The 19,184-nt window shown below is 44.8% G+C and overlaps 1 protein-coding gene across 4 annotated transcripts in view; it reads right to left on the bottom strand.

Annotated features, from left to right (window-relative positions):
• Nucleotides 1-19,184, bottom strand: part of DLGAP2 (DLG associated protein 2) — a 402,575-nt gene that overhangs the window by 364,157 nt on the left and 19,234 nt on the right. The window contains exon 2 of one of the 4 annotated variants that reach the window (XM_082215473.1): nucleotides 4,223-4,332. The exons of the other annotated variants lie outside the window; for them this stretch is intronic. Within the exon in view, the coding sequence (XP_082071599.1) occupies nucleotides 4,223-4,237 (15 nt within the window). The 5' untranslated portion in view covers nucleotides 4,238-4,332. The remainder of the gene's footprint in view (nucleotides 1-4,222; nucleotides 4,333-19,184) is intronic. 4 annotated transcript variants of the gene reach the window in all.

The raw sequence follows: 19,184 nt of genomic DNA, 5'->3' as shown, positions 1-19,184 counted from the left end.
TGTGCTCTTCTCTGGTTCTCCCAACAAAAAAACCAAACTGATGGGGGGGGGAGTGCAGGGGCACATGGGAGGGAAAGGGGGGGAACCTCTGTTAGATTTGCATAAGTCCTTGCACAGGTTTCCACTAGCGGAACACATTACTTGAATCCAGCCCTATGATGAATTGTTATCCGTTAGCATACAGGCTCTGTCTTTCAAGATGACATTGTATATTCAAAGTATAAAGCTACATTCACGGTCAGTTCCTCTGAAATGTGTAAGACACTCCATTGCATTTGTGTGCACAGTGCAAAGATTTTTGTGTGTTTGGGGAGTGGCAGGTAGGTTGCATGATGTCTGAGTCCCTTCTGATTCCGGGATCCACAAGGGTTGAAATACAATTGAGGGTCGCATTGTTGAATGAGCCAAGCAAGGGCCAGAATGGAAGTTGCTCTGTGACAAAAGGGCAAATGAGGGGCCCCTCCCTCATCAGACTGGTGCTGAGCTGGAAGCAGCCAGAAGCCTGAGAGTATTCTTCTTGAACCCAAGGCTGTGGCTATGGGAGAAGCAAGACCTGCTAGGGTGCTAATGCCATGAGCCCCCCCATCTTAAGACTTAGCTTGTATACATGTGTCAATAAACCATATATCCTAAAGACAGCACAGTGTCCGCTGTCCCTCATTCCAAGGAAACTGAACCTAGGGTAAGCACCCAGAACCCTTGGAATCTGGCACTACTGGGAGATTGCAGGTGGTGTGCAACACTACGTTGACATCATTCTAATGATAGAAAGCTAGTAACAGAAATACAATGAATTCAACCACCACCGTAACAAGAATCAAAATCCTGCTAATCAATTACCCCTCATAATATGCTGTCTCCAAGAGTTTTTGTTATTTTTTTTTACAAATCTGATTTTTGTTTTGGAAGAAGTTTTGTGTAGATAAAACACAAGCATAGAAGAAAGCAGCTTTGAAAACATTCTTAAGCTAAAAGCCTAAAACAAAGCAAACCCTGTAATCGGGCTAGGCTGCTCATTTGCTCACGTGAATGAATGATGTTGCGGCTTATAAACACACACATGCTTTGCAAAAAGGAATTTATTAACAATATCATGATCATTTTTGTTAAGCACACACTAGGGGGTGCTGCTGTAGTATTATTTATATGGTTTTTTAAAAACGTGAGCTTCAGAGCACTTGTTTCTGAGTTTTTGCAATGCATTAAAGTCTTCAGCAGCACCAAAAATGTTAAGGGTGAGGGAATTATGATAAAAGCATGAGATAGATTAATTACTTAAGTCATTACTACATCAGAAACAATCAGCCCAACTAAATTAAAGTAACGCACCATCAGCCAGCTAATTTGAGAACAATCTTCTCCCCATAAATGTTGAACTGTGTTGGGAAGAGAGGTAGGGCAGTCAGGATAAATGTTGTTTTGGGACGTCCTGGGACCTGGCAGTCTGCTTAGCAGGGGTGCCATGCGATAGCTCAGTTGGTTGGAGCATGGTGTTGATAACACCAAGGTTGCAGGTTTGATCCCCCTATGGGACAGCTGCATATTCCTGCATTGCAGGGGGTAGGACTAGAATAGATGACCCCCCTCAGGGTCCCTTCCAACTCTACAATTCTATGGTTCTATGGTGCAACTCAAAGTTTGGACCAGTGGAGATGCAGACTGGTATTTTATGGTAGCCTTTCCCAACCTGATAAGGGACGCGGGTGGTGTCCTAGAGCCTAGAACTTGCTGATCTGAAGGTCGGTGGTTCGAATCCCCACGACGGGGTGAGCTCCCGTTGATCAGTCCCTGCTCCTGCCAACCTAGCAGTTCAAAAGCACGTCAAAGTGCATGTAGATAAATAGGTACCGCTCCGGCGGGAAGGTAAACAGTGTTTCCGTGCACTGCTCTGGTTCGCCAGAAGCAGCTTAGTCATGCTGGCCACATGACCCGGAAGCTGTACGCCAGCTCCCTCGGCCAATAAAGCAAGATGAGCGCCACAACCCCAGAGTCGGCCACGACTGGACCTAATGGTCAGGGGTCCCTTCACCTTTATTTCCCAACCTGATGTCCTCCAAATGTTGTAGACTATGGCTCCTATCAATGCTGGCCATAGGCTACGTTGGCTGGGGCGGTTGAAAATTGAAGCTCAACGATACTGGGATACCAGCTGCTCTCAAGTGTGTGGGGATAAGCTCCCTGCATTCTGGTGCACTTGTTTAGTTTATTCCCTATTACATTTATATCCTCCAAGGAACTCAAAGTTGCATACGTGGTTCTTCCCTGCCCACCCCATTTTATCCTCACTACAATAACCCTGTGAGATAGCTTGGACTGAGGAGTGGTGCTGGCCCAAGGCCACCTAGTGAGCTTCATGGCTGACGAAGTATTTGAACCTTGGTCTCCAAGGTCTAGTCCAACATAGACCCACTGCACTTGGAACACATCTCTCTGTATCATTAGATGACTTTCCCCTGGACTACGTCAGCTGAAGTTGAGGACCTGAATAATGACTTCTCCATCCTCCACAGCTGGGACCAAGCCAGTCATGACATGGAGATCAGGTACTAGGAACACCCAAAATTGTTGGTTTGATAACTAGAAGCTACATTGGGTTGTTCTGAAGATCGGAGAAGGGAGGAAAGAGGGCACATAGCCCTTTCCTCTTATGCCTTTTCACTGATATAAACTCCCTGTCTTTATAAGATATTATTAGCCCAGGGGAGGAGGAATCAGATAAGTCTTATTTGACCTTTACTGGCTGACCTTTTCAGGCTGACTTTGTTACCCTGCATGCTTCTCCCCACTCCCACCCCTTGCTTTGCTTTAAAAGCCATGATTCTTGGCTTGCTGGTGGATTTAGCTCTGGGGAGTCATGGCAGAGCAGTGGCTACACAGTACTGGAAATTGAATACAGGTTCAAATTCCCACTTGGCTTTGAAGCTCACTGGTTAACCTTATTCAAATCTTGACCCAGCCTGCCTCACACTGCTGTATGTACTGCTGCAGTGCCACTTGGGAGATCGTTGGGTGAGGTGGGAGGGCTGTAATAATATGTCCCAGATTAAGTATAAATGCTTTTTTATATATCATTTGTTTATCTTTTTTTGCTATTTTTCAGGAAAATTGGGGGGGGGGACGAGTATACCAACATGGGTTGCATACGTCCGAATTTTCCCGGACATTTCCTGATTTCTTCCTGGACACTGCTTCCGAACGCAGTATTCCATGTATATCCAGGGAATTCCAAAAATATGGCAACCCTAACTAAAGGTGCTTGAGTTGCCAGGAGATACTGGATGGCCTCAGTCCAGTATACCTGAAGGAGCGTCTCCACCCCCATCGTTCTGCCCAGACACTGAGGTCCAGTCCCGAGGGCCTTCTGGCAGTTCCCTCGCTGCGAGAAGCCAAGTTACAGGGAACCAGGCAGAGGGCCTTCTTGGTAGTGGCGCCCGCCCTGTGCAACGCCCTCCCACCAGATGTCAAAGAGAAAAACAACCACCATACTTTTAGAAGACATCTGAAGGCAGCCCTGTTTAGGGAAGCTTTTAATGTTTAATAGGTTATTGTATTTTAGTGTTCGGTTGGAAGCTGCCCAGAGTGTCTGGGGGAACCCAGCCAGATGAGTTTGAAACATGACTATATAATACATTATTATTATTATTATTCCTCTCACCCACTGCAGCTCCCATATGGCACTTCTCCCTCTCCTTTCTCACCATCCCACCAGTGCAGCAGTAGGAACCTATAGCCTCTCCAAATGTTGCTGGACCAGAACTCCCATCATCCCATGCTAGCTGGGGCAGATGAGAGTCCAGCATCATAAGAAAGAGCCCAAGGTTGCCCAACCCTGCTCTAATGAACAGGGGACAGCTCTCGCTTACTGTTCTATAGGTGTTGAGCTGCGTTGAGCACATTTGCCCAGCAGCAGCAGTTGTGCTACATGAGCAATCTTGAGAACAACTGCACATGCTATTTGCACATGGACTTCCCACCCCACAGTCACTGGAGACATGCTAGCATAGTTCTGAACCAGTAGTCTCACCAGTATACACATTCAATTTTAACTACCTTTTCACCAGCCTCAGCCCATCCATTTTTAGGCTACTCGACATAAACCAAGAGCAACTGAGTTAAACCAGTGCAAGTGACCATTCCCCAAGTACTTGCTACGGCATATTTTCTGGGCAACTGCACGACTTCAGTGCAAAAAGAAGCATTTGTCCCGGGAGGTTAACAGTACCTGAGTTGTCCCCATAATGTCTGAGCCTTGTGTGCGTTGCAGGCATTCACAAGAAGATGCAGTGGGTGAACTTGTGGCAGTTACATTCGCACGTCAGAGGATGAGAAACCCTAAGATGAGGAATGAATAGAAATGGGGGAAAACGATTTCATAGCAAAAGGCAAGACGCCCCAGCCACCCACCCATACCCCTATGCAAAAAAAGGAGAAAGAGAGAGAAAAGCGTAAGTGCATGTGGTGTTCACATAAAACAAGAGAGTAAAAAAATGAAGCTCCCACATAGCACTTATTTCAGCTGAATGCAGCAATGGAGCATGAAAGAAGCAAGCAGAGCCAAAAGTCAAACAAATGTCCTGTACAGGATTTATAAGATTTGACTCTAAATGTATGGAAACATTATTTATTGTTTAAGGCCGCTTTTATGCAAAAGAAACGGAAAGCATGCTTGGTTGTTGTTGTTGTTTTCCCCATTTGGTAGAAGGGGGGGTTCCAAATTTTGCTTGGACTGGATAGTATCAGATCAAGAATATTTTCAAATGCTATGGAATGATCTCAGGCAGAGGGGAGGAGATTTGTGTTGGGAGGTAACACTCCAAACCTACTCATATTCATTGACGAGCCCGAAGGCAGCCTGAAAAAGCACAGTTTCAGATCTCATGGGAGACCACTCCCACCCCCAACCTAAATACAGTTTTACATATGTTCAAATGAACATAAACAGGTGAGGGTGAGGCCTTCTGCTGCATGCTTGCAGATCATCTCCAAGCCCTTGGGACTCTCCTTGGACCACCTGTGTTCTCCCTCAAGTACTTTTTGCATGGCTTGAACTATGTCAATGCTTTTTTGCTCCATCTTGTGGGTGGAGAGCAGGGCTCTGACTTTTATGTGGCTGGAACAGGGGAACAAGCCACCGTTCAAAGGGAAGCACAGTTCAATGTCAATGGCTCCGCCCACTTTTTAGCCCCTGGCCCCACCCACCACTTGCATGCAGGCTCCAGAAAGTTGTCTGCAAGGGAATGCAGTCCTCTGCCAGGAAAAGGCCCCCCATCCATTAAGAACCAAATGAAACGCAACCGTGTTATTTATATATTTATTTAGATGTCCCGAAAGCACCAAAATAAACTCTGGTGTGCAAATAAGTACCAGGCATGTTCTGAGGGGCCAGGTTCCAAAAATTCTCCTGCCCGCTATTCAGCAGCTGCCCTTTCAGCTATAGCCACCTTGTGCCGTTGCTGCCAATGCATCAGGTAAGTCAAAGGAGGGAGGGGAAAGGGGATCAGCAGAGAGGCAATGCTAGCATTAATGAAGCATCAACATCCCCCTCTGCCCCAAAGCAATATCCTTGCAGCTTCACAGAGTTGCTCCTTGTCAGTCAGTTTCAAGAGCTCAAGCTGTCTTTTCCCCATCTCTCTCACCCAATCCAGCTTACAGCTTTTCCCACGCTGTTTAGCTCCCACCTTGGCAGGAAGGTATATACCATGACCTGCCTACCAGACTGTGGGAACGTCAACAAAGGATCGGTACCCATTAAGCAAATAACCTTGCCTTTACCAAGCCCTTAAACATATGGAGAGATGGATTTGTCCTTTTGCTTCGCTCAACAGAACAGCGCTGCTATGGCTCCACATAGGCTAATGAGATTGACACAGAAGCCTATTAAACTGGGGGAAAGCAATATTTTAAAGGCACATTGCATATACATGAGACTGAAGCATGGGCTGTTGCTGTTTGTATGAAAGCACAGCTTTTGCGGTAAGTGTGCTGTGAATGATGGGAGGCCGAGAAGGCAGCGCTTCAGCTGGGTCCTACGCATAACTCTCGGGCTGTATCTGATTGAAGACTCATTGGAACGTTATTTTCCTTATTTCTTTTGCTGTGATAACAACAATAGCAATCTGCATACAAAAAAATCAGGTTTCCCTATACAGATCACCTATTTGCAGGTACTCAGAATATTGTTACACAGTGAAGAAAATGTCCTGTCTGGTAAAGGATGAAATGCTTGACTGCAGGAAATAAATAATTATAAATGCCATTATGGATATCTTTGGTAAGGAAAATGTCTATTTTATAGCTTTGATATTTGTATACCTATGCATGTTAACATTTTAAGGAAACATGTTTAGTCAAACATCTTATAATTGTGTGGGTGGGTGGGGGTGTTAATCTATTTTTATTCTGCAAAATAAATAATACCTTAGCAATTCAGTATCAGTTTGCTTCTCTTTAGGTGCATGTTTTCTGTAGTGTGTGTGTGTGTGTGTGCGTTGCTTTTCTAGCACCGGCTTGAAGCGTCCCTTACTTCTCACTATTTTCTGGTAGTGCCTCTCCTTCCCAGGATGAATAGCTTTGGACTGGAACTCACAAGTCTCCTCCATGCATTAATTGTTTAATCACTCCATGCAGGTGATTAAAGAGGCTGGGCTCCCTGAACCTGGCCTTATGCTCATCTTTCCAGCTCTGCCCCACCAACCTCCACACACTGAGCAAATGTCTGAAGTGGGAGCTGACTGTACCCAATAATGAGCCAGATGGTTTTCCAAAGGCAAGTGTTAACTGACATACATGTTCAATTATTATCCCCTAGAGTAGCTCAATTATTTCAGCCTCATCTACTTAGTAATGTAACAAGGATGCTGGAAATGTAGAATCTTAACTTTAAAATCACCCTTTGTCTAACTAAATTAGATAAAAGTTAGATTCGAGGTAAGATTAGATTTCGCCTTAAAGTTTGATATTATAATTAAAATGATATACTTGGCTGGATAGTTTTTGTTTGTTTAGATTTTTTGGGGGGGAGGGACTTCGTGTGCTATTCAAAGATTCCTGACTCCTGTTTTTATTCCATAAAATACTAGTCAGGAATATTTTGTGCAGCACACAGAGTGAGCTTTTTGGATTTCCAAAGCATCTGAAAATCAATTCTTAATGATTCAGCAAACCTAACTCCAAAGGAAACAAACGAGTTAAGCAAAAACAGCACGATAACTTAAAGGACTTCCAGTGGCTTATATTTCTTGTGAAGTTGCAACTTAGAGGATTAAAGCAGAGAAATACAAGTGCAGAGGGTTTTTATTTCATTTTTAACTGAAGTAATCACTAGTAGCATTATTTTAGTTTAAATGCTTCTCACCCAACTTTATGAACTACACTGCAGGGCTAGAACTATAAATATTTATGAATTAACCAGCTCTGCCAAAGCACATATTGAATGACTCATAAAGACCATGTTCTGGTAACGCAGCTTTGCCAAATAATCTGACATGAAGACAGAGTGTGGCTACACACACACACACACACACACACACACGGAGAGAGAGAGAGAGAGAGAGAGAGAGAGAGAGAGAGAGAGAGAGAGAGAAGAGAGCAAGAAAATACTCAGAGGAATATTAAATGCTTAAGTGACTGTGTGGTAGCATATAATGCGTTACTCATTCTGAGCGGTCTTGAAAATAAGAACAGGGTTTCTTGCAGAGCCTGTGTGATTTAGTGGATGGAGTGCTGGGTTTAGTCTGGGTTCCAGTTCCTGCTCAGGCATGACGCCTGCCAGGTTGCCTTAAGCAATTTATTATCTTTCAGCCTAATTCACTTCACAGGTCCATCATGAGGACGAAGCTGAATAGCTCCAACCACTCACACACACACACACCCCAAATCTGTGCACAGCCTGAGCTTGTTGAAGTAAGTGATATGAACGGAATAAACTTCTCTGTTTCAATGTTGTGGCTTTTCTCTATGATCTAAAAGTGTTTCCCTCATAGATTCAGTAATTTGGAAGCATACAGCTTGATTACTGTCTCCCAGCACTTCTGTACCCCTTGCTTGATTCTAGGGTAGCCACTTAGGGTGCACACCAACAAGGGCATACCTACGGGTTGTCAAGGTTACCCACCACCAAGAGCACAGCACAGAAAGGGGCCAGAGTGGCTAGGAGCCCGTCTGCACACTCTCCTTATCAGGGGTGCAAGGGAGGGGAGGGCACAGATACAGTTCCCTGCCAATGATGCAAAGAAGCCTAGGTATCAAAACAAGGGAAATGCATTTGTGAATGACCACCCTACTGCCCCCAAGGATTTCCTCCCACATGGATGCAGGAGCAAGGTCCCAGTCAACAGGGCATGTTGGCAGAAGATGTCTGGGAGGCAACCCTGCAGCTGGATAAGACACATCATTTCTCCTCCCTGCAGTACAGCATGCTAAGACAGATGAGGAACAGCTGGGGAGAAACATGGCCGTCCTTATAACTGAGGAGGAGGGGAAGGGTAAAGAGGGCCTGACTGGAGTCCCAGCCAAGTCCAGGCCCAACAGGAAGAAGGTGCTAGGGGGTGGGGGAGTCCAAGGGGCTGGCCAGCCACAGGGCAAGGCCTCAGATCACACCAAATTGATGCTCCAACGAGGAAGTGCCAGATTGTATTCAGTGGGGAAACAGAACACAATGTCATACTCCGTGCCTGATAAACAACTGAATTGAACGATCCAGTGGCTGCTGTTATTTATATATATAAAAAAATCCTTCCAGTAGCACCTTAGAGACCAACTAAGTTTGTTATTGGTATGAGCTTTCGTGTGCATGCACACTTCTTCAGATACTGTTATTTATGTGATTTATGTGAGGGAAGAGAAGGAATCAGGGGCATTGCACCAGCTAATTTATGTGTACAGATGCAATAATTTAAAAAGAAACACATTAAATCTCAACATAGTAAGGAAGACTGTGAAGAGGTGGCCTGTATGCTTGCTGAGTATGCTGTGCAGGAGCTGCTGCTCCTGGTGTGCAGGTTCTACTAACAGCTGATAGGCAATTTCAAGGCACCTGCTCTGATTTTCTAATCTTTAAGCAATGTTTAGACTGACAACCATTCAATCAGATGGCTGTCCTCTGTAAAACAGGGCACATAGCCATCCTAGCAATTGCCGCAATTTTGTAAACATCCAATGCAAATTCAATATTGGGTGTGCATGAGCTAAACAAGCTACAGAATGCACAACCAACAAGTCAGCATTCCCTAAAGGTTCAGGATAAAAGCACCTTCCTTGCTTGCTGCCTTCCTTCCTTCCTTCTTTACACCAAGTCGAATCATGGGTTTATTTAGGGGAATAGCCGAATTCATTCTCCAGCATTTCCAAGTACGGCTAAATAAGATTCCCTGTCTGAATCCCTGGAGAGCCACAATGACAATGAATCCCATTGGCAGCCAGAAATGACAATGCAAAGATGGACCAATGGTCTAATTCTATAAAAGGCAGTTTCCTGTGTTCCAGTGGACTCTACTAGGAGCAGAAGGAGCTCTCCAAGGTCTGAAGCAGAGCAACCCAATCTCTTCGTTCAGTGAGGATGCTGGAGTTACACCAAAGTATGTAAATCATGGGCAAACCACAGTTCATATATGAAAGGATGCTTAGGCCTAACTTTCTCTCCCTCTCTCAACTCCCCAGTCCTATGGGCATATGTCTTAGTAGGACACTAGGCCCTGTGTAATGGCAAAGTTGGTCTTTTTTGTCCCTGCACTGTTATCAGCTGTTATGGCTGATGGTGGAACCATAAGCGTGGAGGAGGGCATGCCAACCAATCACCTTTAGTGCAACACTTGTGTTCCTTTCAGGTACAAACTTAACACTCAAGCTTTATGTCAATGAAGTTGCATCAATAAAGGTCTTTGTAAATACCCAGAATGAGCAGGGACTCAGTTTTAGTGCCCAGAGACAGTGTAGTCTGGAACAGAGTCTCACCAGAAAACAGAGTTGCATGCAAGTCCCTAAAACATCCCAAGATTCTACAGCCAGTGTTAGCGCCTGGTGTCAATGAAAGTAGCCATTTGAGAACACCAACCTGAGCTAACTACAGGAAAACATGGCACATTGTTGTGGTCATTGTGTGAGCATTAGCTGAAATGCAGAGGGCAGAGAAATTAAATTGGTTAATAAATAAATATAGCACAAAGCAAAAACCACCTTACAAGTCCAGTCCAGCAACTTCTTGGAGCAACATAAGAATGGCAGGAAAGACTGCTCTTCTTTCCCAACTAGAAGCACAATTGCTTTTCGTGCAACAAAATATTGTGTGTGGCTAATTACTTATCAGAAACCTGCCAGGGTTTTTGTTTATGTTTTCAAATGCACAAACATGTGCATAAATTTTAGCTCTCCCAGGATTCCTCCTTAAATGTGGAGCGCGGGTTCTTCTTTAACACAAACGTGCCATGTTCCATAATATATATCAAAGTGTAATTACACCCGTAAATCTAAACGGGACACAGAAAGGGCAGATGACCCTGGGGTTTATTTCATAAAGACACAAAATAAAGTTTTATTCCAGAATACACTGGGGAGCTAGGAGTGCAATGTGCGCTACAAATTGTGGAATCGATTTCTAGTAGGCTCCTGAGAAAAGAGATAAACCTCTGGGCCTCATGATGAAGCACTGAGAAAGAACAGAAGCTGATACAGGATGTATACCAAACAGGAACATAGGAACACAAATCTGTGGACAAAAAGAATGAGTCCTAACCTTCCAGCTCAACATAGAATGTGTTCCGAGGAGGAGGAGGAGGAGAGGTTGTAAAATAATGATAATGGTTTTGAAAATATAATTAGGAAACAACTATTGTCATGGGCTGGTTAGATGCAGGGGAATGGTGGGAGGAAGCAGCTAGGGATCCCCCAAGGGAAGAAGGCTCAGAGTCAGGGGATTGGTGGGACGACGATGAGCAGTCAGAGGGAGAAGACTGGGAAGAGGAGATGTCAGAAGCTGAAGAGGTAACAGGGCTTAGTGAGCGGGGGCAGCCTGTGGCAGAGAGCAGACCAGAATCAGAGCTAGAAGGTGAAGCAAGAGACTGGGATGAAGGAGGCCAAGAGTCAGAGATGAGTCAAGTTGGTGAAGAGGCCCAGGTGACAAGCTCCCCTCCCCCCCCCCCCGGGCCCAGAACCAGGAGAGGCATGAAGCGGAAAGAGCAAAGAGAAGCATGCAGGCACGATCTCAGATTGCTTGGGTTAAAACCCTGGGGAGGAAGGGGCTTAGGCATGGGGAGGAGAGGAGCTTCAGACCTACACAACCACTTCATAAGGGCATGACCTACCAAAGAAGAGCTGCTGTGCTCATTAGGCCCGGCACTCCTGTGCAGATCCTGTTTTTTTCTAATAAAGAGTTAACTCCACTTGCCTCATGTGATTTATTCCCCCACCCTTGTGGACCTTTGGAGATGACCCAGGTGGCTAACATGATAGCTCCCAAGCAACTCATTCACTTTCTTGGCCTAATGGGGAATTAAAAGCAACTTAGGAGGAACAGCAGCTTGAATGCAAATGAAAGAAGAATGAGTACAACCTCTCACAGGACTAGAGATGGGAAGGCCTGGGGGGGGGACCAGAAAAATGGGAGGGACAGGTTTTTCCCCGTTTCCCCCCGTTTTTTTCCAAAGCTGTTTTTTTCTGGGGGGAAATGAAAGAAACCAGTTTGATATAGTTTGAATATTCCACACACTTTCCCCCACCCCCAATTTTTCCATAAAAAATGGCTTGGGGGGAAATCTGTTTTTTTTTTCAATTTTTCCAGGCCTTCCCATCTCTACACAGGACAGAGTTCATTTCAGGTGCTATGCTATGAAAGTGATTGTGGTGAAGGGTGAATACTTCTTACTGCCATTGCTTCTGCATCCAGCAGAGTTATTCTAAACTGGTGAAGAATTGGCAGCTTCTCTTGTGCAGTAGAATGGAATGAATAGGGGTAGATTTAAGATGCTTCAGAGGCTTGGGCTATACTGAACCTTTCAAAATGCTGACATTTCAAACAATTTAAACATACTAGGGAACATGACTGAATATTGAAGGATGTGTCATCACAAACCGTCCTCTGCTTAAGTCCACAAAGGCCTGAACTCAAGCCAGGATTTGTTCCCAGGCAGAACTTGTTTTCAGTGCTAGAGACCGACAGTGAAATTACTGTGGGAGCTTAATGAAAAAAAAATAGTTCATTTTCAGTTACCAACCTGCTTATATTGCATGGAGATATTGGAGGTTTATGGAAGCTTGAAAACCACCCAGGAGAATTCCTTGCACAGACTTGATGGAATTTTTTTTGGGGGGGAAACACCTAGATGGTGCATATGGGACATTTTCCAAATTTGACCATAGACTGGAGTACAGATATTCTTAAGAGAACTGTGGTAGTTGGAGCTTGTAGCCCAAAACATCTGGCAGGCACCAGATTGGCAATGCCTGCTGTAGAGCCTTAACACTGCTCTGCAAGACACATCAACCTGTTCCCCAGTAATAACCAATATGTTCCATCCAGTCCCCCAAGTAATGTATCACATAGAATTCTCAGTGCTGTTTATTGGCTAAAACAAACAAACAAACAAACAAACAAACAAATGAAAACCATTCCAAGTCATATCTCCAGAACTATGTACCACTTCCTCTCTATACCTACTACCAGCCAACCAAATTACAATATTGGCATATATGTTAGACTCATTGGATGCCTTCCTTACAACGGTATACATGATTTTACGTAATGGAGTGGATAAAAATGAGATACTGCAAGCAATCTATTATTTGCAACACCGTCATTTATCCATTTTGCTTGTATGCATTCATGCCATTTAAGTGAATGATGTTCTCCTACTATCTATCTACTTCTAAACATACAAACTGGAACGTGTCCAGAGGAGGGCAACCAAAGTGGTCAAAGGCCTGGAAACGATGCCTTATGAGGAACGGCTAAGGGAGCTGGGCATGTTTAGCCTGGAGAAGAGGAGGTTAAGGGGTGATATGATAGCCATGTTCAAATATATAAAAGGATGTCACATAGAGGAGGGAGAAAGGTTGTTTTCTGCTGCTCCAGAGAAGCGGACACGGAGCAATGGATCCAAACTACAAGAAAGAAGATTCCACCTAAACATTAGGAAGAACTTCCTGACAGTAAGAGCCGTTCGACAGTGGAATTTGCTGCCAAGGAGTGTGGTGGAGTCTCCTTCTTTGGAGGTCTTTAAGCAGAGGCTTGACAACCATATGTCAGGAGTGCTCTGATGGTGTTTCCTGCTTGGCAGGGGGTTGGACTCGATGGCCCTTGTGGTCTATTCCAACTCTATGATTCTATGATTCTATGATTCTATGATATATTCTAAATATCTATTCTAAAAATATTATTTACGGTTACACACAAGAAGAGGGGCACAAGAAGAGGGGTGCTGTCACTCACTGTAGGCAATCCTGAGCAATTTGAAGCAATGGCCCAAATCAGTACAAGGTAACTTACTTATGTTCCTGCGTTGGGTATGAGATAATACAAGGAAGGATCAGGGAAGTTGAAGCAGGAAAGTTAGGCACCTCTTCTGAAGCCGTTTTTCTCAACAAACAATACCTAAAGTGTTGGATCTATTTCATGTGCATTTTCTGTTTTTATTTACATTCCCACTATTTATATTTTAACCTGCCAATCTGTAGTAACCTGTTGCTTCCATGGAACATATTTTGGACACCTATAGTTTTAATTGCTATGACTGTCATGTATGTTCCTTCTATTGTGTTTTTATTGAGTTGAATCTGTGAGCCACTTCTGGTTTGTCTCTGGTTAATAAGTAGCATGCAGTGTGCTGTATTGACTAGGATCTGGGAGACCAGAGTTCAAATCCCCAGTGAGCCATGTAGCTCAATGGGTTACCTTGGGCCAATTGCAGTGTCCCAGCCAGGCCTAACTCACAGAGTTGCTATGAAGATAAAACGAGGAGAGGAAGAAGTGTGCATGTGACCTTACGCTCCTTAGATGAAAGGTGGGTGTCAGGGAACTGACATCAGAGCGAGAGGCAAAGGGAAGGCTCACAGATTCTGCTGGCGAAGGACCCAGCAACAGGGGGAGAAACAACTCAGTAGAGGGGGAAGCTAATCAGCGCAACACCAGGGAGAAAGGGGGGCAGATGGGGGAATCGGAGGGAGGGCTCCAGGACTCTTCACTGGACGTCAGTGAGGAGAGCCCAGGTCCTCCGCTGCCCACGCCCTCCCTTCCGCAGAAGACTCCTGTGCAGTGAGAGGAGGAGGAGACTGGGTGTCAAACAACTTTTATGTTGGAAGAGGTTCAAGAAACGCCCACTGACGGATTCTGCCAGCGACTGAGGCAGCCGCAATGAGCAAGGGCTGTGCAGTCAGAAAGGTTTAACAAGGCAAATTAGCCTAGAGAGGCACCAGTTTACGCACGAGTAACTCATAGCCATTACAGCGGGGTAGAAATGAAAAAATAAAATTTAAAAGTAGATAAATAAAAGCGCCCATTCTGTGTTGGCTAGAGTGAACAGAACCCCTTATGAGTAGGCCCCTAGTCCTGCTTGCGGGCATAATAACCTGGGATGCTTACACGTTTAAACTTGGACTGAGGATACCCAAGTTCCAACCCCATTCAGGCACAAAGCTCAGTGGCCACCTTGGGACACTCACAGTCTCTCAGCCTAACCTTTTGTAAGAATAAAATGTCAGGGAGCATTTTACGCTGTTCTCTTGTTGCTTCCCTAACAGTTAATTTCTGCATTTCATTTCAGCTTTCACACAATAAGAAAGCCACTTCCAGAAACATAGCCTTCATTTCTGTGCTATTTTCAAACAGGTGCTTTTCTGGAAGCAAATGTCATGTAAATGAGTGGGAAACCTATGCTATACTCTGCTATATTTCCAAAGTGACTTTTAAGTCATGTGAAAGCTGAAATATAATGCAGAAATTAAGAGTTAAGGAAACAGAATAAACTGATATATGACTGCAGCCCATGCATGCGGAGCTCCTTATAGGAAGGAATATAAATGAAAAACATGGGCTACTTATAAACGCCATCTCCAACTCCTCAAAAGATTCCATCAATGGTGTATCCAAAAAACTGTACACATCACTTGGGAAGACAGGGGAACGCATGCCAGTGTACTGGAAGAAGCAAAGATCACCAGTGTCGAAGCAATGATTCTTCAACATCAACTTCATTGGACTGGTCATGTTGTACGGATGCCTGATTATCATCTGCCAAAGCAACTATTCCCAACTCAAGAATGGAAAGTAAAATACCGGTGGACAACAAAAGAGGTTTAAAGACGTTCTCAAGGCAAATCTTTTAAAAAAATCTAACACAAGTACTGATAACTGGGAAACACTGGCCTGTGAGAGCTCCAATTGGAGAACAGCCAATACCAAAGGTGTCATGGACTTTGAAGAAGCACAAACTCAGGGCAAAATGGAGAAGCGAGCTAAGAGGAAGGCAAACCATCACCATGATCAACTCCCACTTGGAAACTTATGTCCCCACTGTGGAAGAACGTGTGGATCCAGAACTGGCCTTCTCAGTGACTTATGGACTCACTGTTAAGACCGTGTTCATGGAAGACCATCTTACTCGGCTACAAGTGATCGCCAAAGAAGAAGAAGAAGAAATGTAATCCTATATCTATCTAATCCTTCTGACACATTGCTTGTGGGTCATGCATTGTCAGCTCCACAGTCAACAGATGTTCCTAGCTGAAGCAGAATAGTTCAAGTAGATCATTGGCACAAAATTCTAGGAATTCAGTCCTGTTTAGGTTGAGATCAACACTACCAGTTTTTGTAAAACTGAATTCTACAATACCTTTGGGGAGGGGTCCATAAGTATCTATAGGTGTTTGTGGTTATTGGTTTGTTTCTGGGTGTGTTGTTTTTACGCATTTTGTGTCCAGATGTCAAAGAGAAGAACAACTACCAGACTTTTCAAAGACATCTGAAGGCAGCCCTCTTTTAATGTTTAACAGACTACTGTATTTTAATACTTTGTTGGAAGCCGCGCAGAGTGGCTGGGGAAACCCAGCCAGATGGGTGGGGTATAAATAATAATAATAATAATAATAATAATAATAATAATAATAATAATTACTACTACTACTACTATTACTATTTTGCCCACTCCCCTATGATCTTCAGGTGAAGGGTGGTGTCAGGGAACTGCCATCAGTGCCGGAGGGAGAGAGCAAGCTCCAGAGGGATCCCAGAGAGCGTCCCGGGATTGGGAGAGGCAGCCCATCTTCTGGGGAAGGGAATCAGCTTAGCTCCAGTGGAGAAGGGGGGCAGATGGGGGGATCAGAGAGGCGATCACATGACTCCTTGCCGGGGACCAGTGGTGAGAGGAAGGGTCCTCCGCTGCCTACGCCCTCCTTGCGCAGAAGGCTTCCGCGCAGGGAGAGTAGGAGGAGACTGGGCGTCAAAGAACTTCTTTGCTGGAAGAAGTTTAAGAAACGCCCACTGATGGATTCTGCCAGCGATTGAGACAGCCACGGGTGAGTGTCTGTCCGGACAGGAAAGGTTCACTCAGGCAACCCAGCAAGGTGTTGGCACAGGCTTACGCACGAGCAACCCCTAGAACCTTTACAGGTGGTATACAAATTTAATAAATAATAATAATAGAAACATTGAACCCAGCTTACCCCTCAGCCTCCACCGGCAATTCCACCAAGCAGTATTCACATTTGGGAGATTGCAAATTCATTCTGTTGTGCTTCAAGGTCCAGCCATGACAACCATGTGGACTCTCATGTGCATGCGACCTTTTATTACCTTCTCATGGTACCAAACAAAATGAGATAAGTTTCACTAGTTCTTTTGTATCCCACCCCCTGCTCTCTTCTCCTTTGACATTATAAAAGCCTGGAGCTATAGGTCATCCATCTTTATCTACTGAAGGGCTTCAGTGTGAAAATGAATGCAATTTACCTCGGCAGACAATGCCGGAGTTCCTATATATACTGCTGTCAAGTGTTGCTTAGCAATCTCTATGGGGGAATATTCTGCTAGCTAATTCTCATGCCATGCATCTGCCTCTGCTATCCAAAATGCAGCAACAGTATTTATTGGGGGGGGGATTTCTCTATGGCCAGATGCTGTTGCTGCAAGCATGCAAAGTAGGTCTCTGCGTGACTTTATTTATGACATTTATACTTAGACCATCAGAATGTTTGTCAATAATAGACCCTGGGTTTAACTGTCTCAGCAGTTGTGAACTGGCCAGGTGACTTTATGTAAGCTCCCATAGTTTCAAAGGTGCAGGGTGAGGTTGGTGACCACAGCAGTGTCACACCCTGGCAGGCAGGGGGAAATGACACTGGGTTCAGAGGAGTGTCCCAAGAAAGTCATAGAGTGGGCTTCTCTCTTTGTAAGCCACTTTAGTCTTTTGACAGAGAAATGGCATGTATGGTGTGCATGGACAGAAGAGGGAAAGGATCAGCAAAGCATATATTAGGGGTGAGCAGAAAGTAGACTGGGGTCTACTGAGAGTGGAAGCAACTAGCTGGGAGGGGTGGCACTGCATACCTAGGTGGAATGTAGAAACATGTTTTTAAAAAAACAAAACAAAAAACCCTGTGAAACTGTTTTTTTTTTAAATGTTTCAAAAAAAATTTATTTTGCCATAGCTCACCATCACCATCTAGTGTCCCTTTGGATAATGCACTTTAGGTAAAGGGACCCGTGACCATTAGGTCCAGTCACGGACGACTCTGGGGTTGTGGTGCTCATCTCGTTTTATTGGCCGAGGGAGCCGGCGTACAGCTGCCAGGATATTTGGCCAGCATGACTAAGCCGCTTCTGGTGAACCAGAGCAGCGCACAGAAACACCGTTTACCTTCCCGCCAGAGCGGTACCTATTTATCTACTTGCACTTTGGCATGCTTTGAAACTGCTAAGTTGGCAGGAGCAGGGACCGAGCAACGGGAGCTCACCCCATCGCGGGGATTCAAACTGCTGACTTTCTGATTGGCAAGTCCTAGGCTCTGTGGTTTTAACCCACATTCTTAAAACATTTAATTTGCAGCTGTACAGCTGAGTCCCTGTTCTCCCAAAAGCGGCATTGCCAGGAAGTAGAGGCAGAGGGGCAAGACAGTGGGACACAATTGTTCAAGAATTTGCTTGGCTTTGCCAGCTCTAACACAGAGCTCCAGCTTCCCTGCTGCCTTTGCGCAGCAAAGCAGCAGGATGTGAGCACTGGAATGGAGGAGATTGAGAAGCGGGGTGGGTAGGGGATGGGAATTGGAGAGCCTTGATGGAAAAGAACAAGCCTTGACAGAATGAGTCTACAATTCCTCAGTAGACTTGACTTTGGCTAAAACGCCAGACATCCACTGTAAATATCACACACGGATAATTCGAACCATTCTGTCCAGCCTTAGCAGCATCTCTCTCCTTGTGAGCAAAGTTGCTGTACAATTTAGAAACAGTTGTGTAATGATTATATATAATGATAATAATACAGAAGGTGCCACACAAAGCACTTCTGCAGGTCTTACTTGTTATAAAAATACCCCCCTCTTTAACATTTTATACTCCGAAAGGAATTATTATGTTCTATGAAATTAAATAGTCATAAATGGTTTTTTTTTTAAAAAAAAAAAAAAAAGATGGGCAAAATGTCTCAGTAATGCCTTGTCTCAATAATGGACTGGATGAAAGCCAATAAACCAAAGCCTTAATCCGGACAAAACTGAGGCATTGCTAGAGGATGGTTTCCTAGAACCGAGAGACGGGAGGTTGTCTGCTCTTAATGGGGCTACATTCCCTCCAAATGAGCACAAGGAGGACCTTCTGGGTTCATCACAGTTGCCTGAAGCTTAAGTGGCCTTGGTGATGCAAAGTGCCTTCCATCCGCTTCAGCTGTTGGTCCAGCTGTGCCCCTATCTGGGCAGGGGTAGCCTTCTGTCATCTACACTCTGGTAACACCTAGGCTAGACTCCTTGCAATGAACTGTATCGTTGGGTGGCCTTTGAAGAAACTGCAGACAGTGCAGAATTGGTGGCTAGATTGCTCGCTGCAGGCACGACAATATGAGCATATAGCACCAATCCTGGCTACCAATTAGTTTCCAGGCTCAATTCAAAGCGCTGGTTTTAACCATAAAGCAGGCACAGGCAAACTCGGCCCTCCAGATGTTTTTGGGACTACAACTCCCATCACCCCTAGCTAGCAGGACCAG

Source organism: Podarcis vaucheri, assembly GCF_965113315.1.
Source record: "Podarcis vaucheri genome assembly, chromosome: 3".
Taxonomy (NCBI): domain Eukaryota; kingdom Metazoa; phylum Chordata; class Lepidosauria; order Squamata; family Lacertidae; genus Podarcis; species Podarcis vaucheri.
Note: the sequence above shows the minus strand (reverse complement) of the source record. Positions and strands in the feature narration are given on the sequence as shown.